At 35.9% G+C, this 9,215-nt stretch overlaps 1 protein-coding gene across 1 annotated transcript in view; it reads left to right on the forward strand.

The window, feature by feature from the left end:
* The window catches only part of LOC142345545 (uncharacterized), an 8,038-nt gene extending 504 nt beyond the window's left edge, over positions 1 to 7,534 (forward strand). The window contains exons 1-4 of the mRNA XM_075397630.1: positions 1 to 723; positions 4,851 to 5,023; positions 5,803 to 6,012; positions 6,929 to 7,534. The exon at positions 1 to 723 is cut by the window's left edge and continues 504 nt beyond it. Of these exons, the coding sequence (XP_075253745.1) occupies positions 414 to 723; positions 4,851 to 5,023; positions 5,803 to 6,012; positions 6,929 to 7,243 (1,008 nt within the window). The 5' untranslated portion in view covers positions 1 to 413 and the 3' untranslated portion in view covers positions 7,244 to 7,534. The remainder of the gene's footprint in view (positions 724 to 4,850; positions 5,024 to 5,802; positions 6,013 to 6,928) is intronic.
* Positions 7,535 to 9,215: the final 1,681 nt, after the last annotated feature.

The raw sequence follows: 9,215 nt of genomic DNA on the forward strand, positions 1-9,215 counted from the left end.
GCATGGCCTTGAGGAAAAGAGTAACCCCCTTCAATTGATGAAATTGTTATTTTGTTGACTAAGTAGTTAAAGGTTCCTTCTTTATCAATCTTAGCTTGCATCCCTTCTACAGTTCGATTTTTTGTTACCCCCAAAACTCTACCAATTCTCATATCCTACGCTTTAGAAATTCCTTACTCAAACCCTACATATCCCTTATTTGAATTCCAATTACACCAGGAATTAAAATTGGGGCAAAATGATAGAGGGGTGAAAAAACGAAACACCCTTGCATCCATCAATCCTCAATTTTTACTCTTACTCCAGAAAAGCCTTCTTATCCTCCTCAGCAAAATCGAACCGTACTGACAGTAGCAGTTATCAAAGTTATTTTTTACAACTATTGGAATCTTTCTAGTAGGAACAGAACAAAAATGAACCGCTCAGGAGAATCAACCCTTACGATTCAGTCAGGCGATGACCTTCACAACTCAAATCAACAACAACAACAACAACAACACCAGGAAAACAATAATCAACCCATTCTAAATGGGCAAAATAGTTTCCAAGAATCTCCAGTGGATTGGGACATCCCTCATAGTAGCACCCTATTGGGTTCCTCTTCTGCTATTCATCCATTTATAGACACAAGTAGATCATTATCATCACAAAGGAGTCACGTGCAGTATATAGCAACTGACTCTTGCGAACAGTACCATCAAAATGGAGACAACTTCTGCACAGGTTTAGTGCCAATAAGAGTTCTTTTTCTTCAGAGTGCTATGTTTTCGCACTCATAAATATAGAAAATCGATTAACTTCGACCGAACTAATTCGGTTGAGCAATTTAATTTAGAATGGACGTAGCTTAGAAAATATTTTGGGTGGAGAAACCCAGCCGCAAAAGGTTCGAACCCCAGACCTCCAGTGCGCGAGTCCAACATCTTAACCACTAAGCTACTACGGCACACAACCGTTTTTATATTAGCAACAAACTTCATTTCAGAAAGCGAGCAACTTAGATCACTCAAAAAAGTAGAACAAAAAAATGAGAAAATCACTCAAATACGAAGAACTAAAGAGTAAAAAAGTCACCCAAGAAGTCAAAGAATCTTCCACAGCAAAAGCGCAAAAACGCTCAAGCAAAAATTTTACATGAAGTAGTACATGTAGTACAGGTTTTAAAATGCTCGATATCTGCAGTGTCAGATTCTACAACACCAGATTTTCCAATATACAGTGCCAGATTTCACATCTACAAGTTTGTGTTTCAAGCGAGGTTACGTGATTATGCTTAATTCACTTCAAAACCTTTTTTAAAACCTCAGCTCCAAGGTCGTGTTTAAAGGATAAATTAGATGAAGTGACTTTGATGAAGTCACTGAAAAAATCTTGCTTGAATAAAAAAAACCACGGGTTCGAGCTGTAAGATTTTCAAGTGATTTTAGCAGAGTCGGACCAGAGATTTTAAACTTGCTTGAAACAAAAACATGCAAATTTGAGATCTTGCACTGTGTATTGAAAATAAGGCATTCAATCATCTGACTCAGCAGAGGTCTTGCATTTTACAAAAGGCAACTTTGTTTGAAGCAAGGTTACTTGCCTCCCGCTTAAGTCATTTTTGACAATCTGACTTATATTAGCAATATCAAATATTAGTAGCAACACCTATATAATCGTGCTACAAAAAACCCGAGTGAGAAATTTTCAAACACGAAATACTTTGTTGCACTTAAATTATGATAAATACTATTAAAAGAAATTTCTTAAAACGTCTGGAAACTAAACACGAAATCTTTACGTTTGAATTTCTTTGCATTGTACACAATTTTGATGAGCATCATCATTTTGGATCTCCAATTGCTTGACAAACCAAAGATTTTTTTTACAATTCTAAATTCAAATTGATGACACCTGATTCAAAGTTAACTGATTTTCATACCCTCTTGTTTTCTCATCAAGAACGTTTTAGTTAAAAAAAATTGGTGAACATGGCTGCAGAAGCTACAATAATCTTTAAAAAATTAAGTTTTCATGTTCTCATTTCCAACTGTTGATAGCCGTGCCAAAACAATGTTTCAGAAATGCAAAATAATGGAAACAAACTATTTTTATTACAATTTTCACAATTCCCTTTAGAGGCTTACATTACTAACGTGAATGGTTTTTCGAAAGTTTATTCTTCCGACACCACCTAACGTCGTTTTGGTTAAGCAAACGCATGTAGAAGTAAAAAAAAATTAGGTAGTTGTATGGACAAGCGCCAAAATCAGGTTACACGAATCAGTCTAGTTGAGAAACGAATAAATATAGCCGGACAAGCCGGCAACAAAATTCAAGCAAAAAAGCAACAGAAAAAGCTATTTTGAGTAACAAATTGATTTCATGACAACTGAAGTGTTCTGCGAACGACAAAGCAGAAGGGGTAACACAACTGAGAAAGTAATGTTAAAATTACTATCTAAAAATGTGGTTCTAAGTAACAAAAATCAAGCTAACACAGATTGAGCGAAGAACCCTAATGACGCACTCACACCACATGATAAAATAGTTTACAAAAAATCTATGGCGAACTGAAGAGCTGGCAAAATTAGCAAATGAGTTTTGAATTTCAAAAACAGGTGGCGTTTGATTTATTAAAAAAGCATGCAATCTTTTAAACTTTGAAAAGAAAAATTATATAAAAAATTAAAGCAAACACAAATACGTACACAAATTGAATTGAAAACAAAGTAGCAGGAACAAAATCCCCCAGATGATACAAAAAAGGGAATACGGTTACCAAAACTACTAAAAAAGCATTCAGGGCAAACGCAAAAAAATTTTATTAGATGATCAAAAAGGCCTCCAGACGCACTCCAAACGCTCGTTTGATTGAGGCAAACACCGTTGGGCGATAAAATTAGAGTTAAAACAAAAAACCGCTTTGAAAAAGCCGCACGTGATCAAAAATTTTTGCTCGTTTTGCCCAAAATAATGCTTGAACAAAACTCTCTCTCTCTCTCTCTCTCTCTCTCTCTCTCTCTCTCTCTCTCTCTCTTCTTGACTTTTGTTCAGCAGATTGACCTAAATACTACTTTTCACTAGCAGCATTTGACTTCGTCTAAAACATATCCTCTAAAAATAGAAGTAACTCATTAAAAAAACATAGCCGGTAGAACTCCCGAAACCACTCAAAGATTTCTTTGCCCAAAGCAGCCTAACGAATAACTGGTTTCTGATGACAGTGAGCTTCAAAGAACAGAATCTCAATTGAAAGGAAATAAAATTTAAATAATAATTTAAAAAAAACAAAAAACACGAAAATTCAATTACATTTTAATTTGTACAAAAACAAAGGGAAATTTTTTTAGACATTATAAAAAATTCAAGAAAAAAAACAGCGTGAAAAAGCCGCACGTGAACAAAAAACCTGCCCGCTTAGCGCAATTTTTTTACACCTACATTGCTCGCTATCTTTTCAAAAGAAGGCATGAGCAAAAGAACCACTCTTTTCTGCGCTCTTCAAAATTTTTCACGGAAACAACTTTTTCAAACTTTATTCACTCCCTGAACTTCCGGTTTTCTTGCTCGCACACTGATCAGAAAAGAATAGAAAACCATAGTCTCTGCCAGCCTTAAAAAAGAACATACCCGGCAGATTCCCGGTAAATAGCCGCCACTGATCAGAAAAGAACAGAAAACCATAGTCTCTTCCAGCCTTAAAAAAGAACATACCCGGAAGATTCCCGGACAATAGCCGCCGTTGATTCCAATAAGCATGATTGGGATTGAAAGAATAGATATTGAAAAGATTTTTGTACAAAAACTTTTTTTAAGTCCGATTTAATTTGATGGCGTTTCGTAGTCGAACATACTTCTGTTTCTTAGAGAGAGGCTACAGGGGCTACTATCAATACCAATAAGCATTAGAGATGGTAACTAAGACTTATAGGAACGACGTTCAAACAGCGTGCATCTAAAATTGAGCTTTATGGGTTTATCCCGTTTCTATTTCTGACTTCAATTTTTAATACTGACTCTGTTCATCTTGAATCGCTTTGCTGAGCAACTGATGTTAAAAATCACGTTAAGCAGAATAAGATAAGAGAAACTAGCCTAGATTCCAAAAAAATTTCACGCAAAATGTTGAAAAAGCGGCAAAATGAGGTAAAGCGAAACATTTTTTGTTCGACGAAGTAAAAGTCCTGACGTACAATTCAACGAATTTGCATTGACTAGACAAAAAGCTAGACCTAGAACGGGCTATAATTGAATTGTAAAAACCATTTCTAAAAAAATCAGATGAAAAAAATTAAAAAAGAAACACCGAAAATCAAAGTCAAAATGCCGCATGAGAAAAAACCACTAGCACAAAAGAAAAATTTGGTTCAAGCAAAACAACTAGGCCTAGAAAGAACTATGAATAGATTGGGAAAACCACGTAGAAAAAAAATCCTATCCAAAAATAAAAAAACAGTAAAAATCAGAGTGAAATTGCCGCATGTGAACAAAAAAGCTTTAGCGAGAAAGCAAATTTTTGTTCAAACACCGTTTTCTCACTCTACTCTGAAATTAGAGCGAAAAATTCATGCCGCAAAACAACTCGCTTTTTCGCTCCACTTCCTGTTTCGGCGTGACCAAAATCACTACTCCAATTTGACCTCAAAAATCATGAAAATGTGTGAACAGGTCTTAAAAAAAGACAGCGCCCCAATACAATTCAAATTCTTTGAATTGTAAAAAAAATTAGGAGCGCTATAATAGCCGCCTGAGAAGATGAGGGCGACTATTAATAACCATTACTTCTCTTCGAGTCGTAAAAAGACACACACGTTTACAACAATTGCTTTTCATTCGAGAGCAATTAAAAAGGACGCGTTACTGTTTAGGTACCTTGATGCGTCGTATTCGAACACTGGAGATTCAAGTGAGGACTGGATTCATAATCACATGCTCCCTTCTGGCCATGATTGCGATAGGGTGTCTTGTGTTCATGATACACAACACTACTTCCGCACAACACCACACTGCTGTGTACAAGGAGAAGGCATCGATCATACAGGTACACCTCAACTGCAATTTTGATGTAGTTTCGTACCCATTCATTGGTAAAGTATCCTAGTTAGTATTCTTTAGTTAGTTATCACTATGATCGAATTTACCAAATCTTCAGCACACAACAAAGCAGAGAAAAATTGCATATCGATGTTTTGTAGAATTTAATGAAAAACGCCGCTTTGCGACATCCAGCTTTATTCTGAATCAAAAAATCCATCTTAACTCAATTTAAGATTTTAAAATACTCATAACTGTAAAACACATCTAAAAATTTGACATCACTTCCAATGTCGGATTTTAAGGCAATTTGAACCACGACTATCCATCCATCACCTGGAATACTGGGCCAGTTGACAGCAGACAAAACATTCCGGCCTATATATATTACACTCTAAAATACGCTGCCTGTATAATTCCGGCTTCACAAGTTAAATCCACTCCCGCCGACAAAAAGCCATAGTACTGATCAGGCAAAAATGTTGCATTTGGCTGTAATTTTGTGAGGAAAAATTACAATTTTAGAGATCTTCTAATGCTTCCTATTCTGTTTGCCTCTCTAAAATGTTATCTTTTGACCAAAATTAGCTTAAAATCAATCAAGCATGAAATTTACAACTTTATACCTCTCAATACAAGTGTTATAACATTAAAGATCTACTCACCACCAATTTGTGGGCATAAAAAACAATGTGCAACCAGGAGTCATAAACATCAGTTGAAGGGAGGCAAAACAGACAGGTCTAGAAACAAAAACAATTCTTTATTTCAATATTTCCTCTTCAGGCCACCAGCAGCAGACAAACTGAGGACAAGACTAATAACAATGCAACTCCAGGAAGTGACTACCGTTTGTGTCAGCAAATGAGCAACCACTACTGGAGTGAAGAACTGAGAAAGTGTTACATATTCCACCATGACCCCAAATTCTTCGGAGATGCAGAGAAAGTATGCAACAGTCACAACCAAATGATGGCATACCCGGAAAATGAAAAGGTAAATAAAAGGAATCATTAAATTTGTTTCTAAGCGAGAAAAGATAACAATTTGAATACCGCTTGAAAGACACCAAATGTACACCGCTTGTAAATTAAATGCAATCTTAGTATTTCACGGGTATTATCACACGGTTATTATCGCCATTGAGAAGTTATTGACATACGTTAGTAACTCTCGATACGTCAAGAAAGAGTGGTCTAATAATTATTTACAACTATAATCACCTCATACTAAAACAGAGCGTTCGTGTCTCTACAGGTTGTGGGTGGGTGGGTGGGGGTTGTTAGAGGCAAGGGGTGTCAACCGTCAAAAATTTGCTTACACCATGAATTTGTCTTCTCAGCAGTTTTTGATTTGTGCACTATGAGACTAAGCTAACACAACTGCTCAGTGCTAACACAATGCCCTCAAGGTATTATTTAGAATAGAAAAACCTAGCGGGGCTAAAAAGGCAACTCTTTCACTTCCTATAGAAATACTTTGACCCCGCTAAAAAAGCCAGGCATTTCCAGAGGGTTTATTTAGTAACTTTGATATATCGCAGTTGGGCGTTGAGATATCTAGCGACTAACTCGTTTTGGCTTTGCAGCTTCTAAAATTTTCTTGAGGAATAGTCAGAACTTAAGAGAATAACTAAGTTGAAATCTCTATACTTAAAACAAGGCTTTAAAATTAACATTCATTGGCCACCTCGAAGATCTAAAGTGGGTTGCAAAACACCTTTCGGTGCACTTCTCATTCTACTTTTAGTCAATTTCCGATATTAAAGGAAACACTGCAATTTTTTTCTGGTTACCCCCCCCCCCCCCCGCCACCAATGCCATTGTTATCAGATTGTCATTAATATTACCCCTGAGAGTAATTTCACGTAAAGCCTGAAATAAAACTAACTATGCAATTGTGCCTTTTGTAGGAAGTACAAATTCTCCACCACCTTGCAAAAGAAAACACGAGCAATGATTCTTCAATTGATCTCTTCATAGGCTTCGAGAGATACCAAAACGCATTTCTCTCAATCGACAAACGAGTGCTTCTATCTACTCTTGGAATTTCTGTTCAAAACTACAACTCAACCGATAATTCCGGACAATATTGCCAGATTTCCAAAAGTGGATCCTTAGAGATTGTGGGAGAAAAACGGAACGGATATTTCTGTACGTTCAAAACTGATTCGATTTCAACAAGATTGGTGTTGGTCTCAATTTCAAAGTCACTTCGTGTTTTATAGTACAAGAAATAGATTGACAATCGATTGCAAAACTTGTGACAGAAACAATGTAACCTTTTATAAATAACATTTTACACGCTTAAAAGGCTATATCTTTGATGGTTAGCGTTTGATGTCTAACAAGACCTCATTCAAATCTCAACTTAAAAATTTACATCTGCCCCCTCAATTGGCATTATTTACGAAAGTTTTTAATTTTTTTTACCTCTACTTGTGTGAACAATGTTGGTATATAATAATCTTATATTGTTGCTTTAATACATCTAGTTAAATTCAATTATTATTATTCAACTGTCTGTATGAAAATAATCAACCTACAAAACTGAAGAAACAAAATCTCCACAGACATTTTCCTCTTCAACTAAACATTGCACATAACATGACATTTTTGCTTAACCCGTTACAACTTTTAAATTGACATTATCAAAAACATAACCGATTAAAGGTGGGAAGAACTGCTCTCGAACGACTAGTGGGAGCTCTAATCAATTGCAACCTGCTTCAGTCGGGGGGGGGGGGGGGCTAAATGGGACTAAGAAGTTCGATAGCATAGAATCTGAACATTCAGGGTGGAGGTTTTACCCTATTCACAATTCCACAATTGTTCCTAGAATCTATCTTTAGAGAAAACTACTGCACTGGATAGTATTCACAAACCTATTACTCATAATTAGACTAAAGGGTTATACCAGGCCCTCCGTTCAAGCCCTAAAGAAAGTATTTTCAGCCGCTATAGAACTGTAGTCAATTGCCAATAATAATGATGATATTAGAATATGTTTGTAATGCCTCTCTATGTTATATGATATTTTAGCTTCTAAAAGTTTTACCAAATGAAATAAATTGGTGACCCTAAGACTGAGAATGATACCACGTCCTCAATTCACTTTCTAACTAATCGATCAACCAATATACGTAAAACAAAATAGTAGATGACATGAAGAGCTCGTCGGTGTTCACTCCACAACCCAACCAGACGAGTATTAACCAACTTGATAGAATGTTAAGACATTGCCCATCAGGTACTTCAGGTTACTGCAGACCGTTTTAATTGTCTACTTGATTCACCATTCCATACTACATGGGTTAACTTAACTTGCCAAGTCTTCGACGAGCAGGCAGGCCTACCCTCAGAGTGGCTTCACTATACGGTCTCCGGGAAGCTTGGCCGATTAATACTCTCAGAAATCAATCGTCTTGATGTTGTCCTGGACTCAGTGCTGTCCTCCAGTTCGTTAACCTAACTTAACCTAATTGTTGATTGGTTGATCACTACTTTACTAGTTACCAAACTAATTTAAATCCAATTAATTGAAGCTAAAACTAAGTATTTTGTTAAGTCATTAAAAATGTGATGTGAAGTTACTAAATTTGTACAATTGTGCGCTTTTTTTCGATTTAGGAGACACTGAAACTAATTAGCAAATTCCTAGTATCAGTGAATACAAGGTTCCCGTTCTTGTAAAACAACTAGTTTATGACTTCTATTAATCCCAACTAGCGGAACGTATAGCCTATTCTTACTAGATACAGGTTTTAGTTTCTACTAAGTTATAAGAAAAAGTCTAGAAGATGAAGATAGTGGAAAATTTACAAAGTTAATTTGACGAAAACTATAGTTACCCAAATTTACTAATTTCAAACAATTATTACAATTTTCAGTACCACGACCGAGATCTGTTAACTCACTCGTCGAATCAAGTTTACTCCGCAATTTCAATTATCACAATATAATTATTTTCAGACTGATTTTGGTTACAAAAATTGGCTAAAATTGAGCCGTATATGTACTGCTTATCTATGTTTGGTTATGATAGTTGAGTCCTATTTTTACCAAATGTTCCGAATCTTCGTGTGAAAAATACCTTTTTTGGAAAAGTTTTCAGAAGGTTGATAACCTAGGCCCCTAATTTGGGTTTCTAATCCAATATTACGCTAATCCAATAACGGTGAGAATTTTGATGTTCAATCT

The sequence above is a fragment of the Convolutriloba macropyga genome, chromosome 9, assembly GCF_964194025.1.
Source record: "Convolutriloba macropyga chromosome 9, txConMacr16.3, whole genome shotgun sequence".
Classification (NCBI taxonomy): Eukaryota; Metazoa; Xenacoelomorpha; order Acoela; family Convolutidae; genus Convolutriloba; species Convolutriloba macropyga.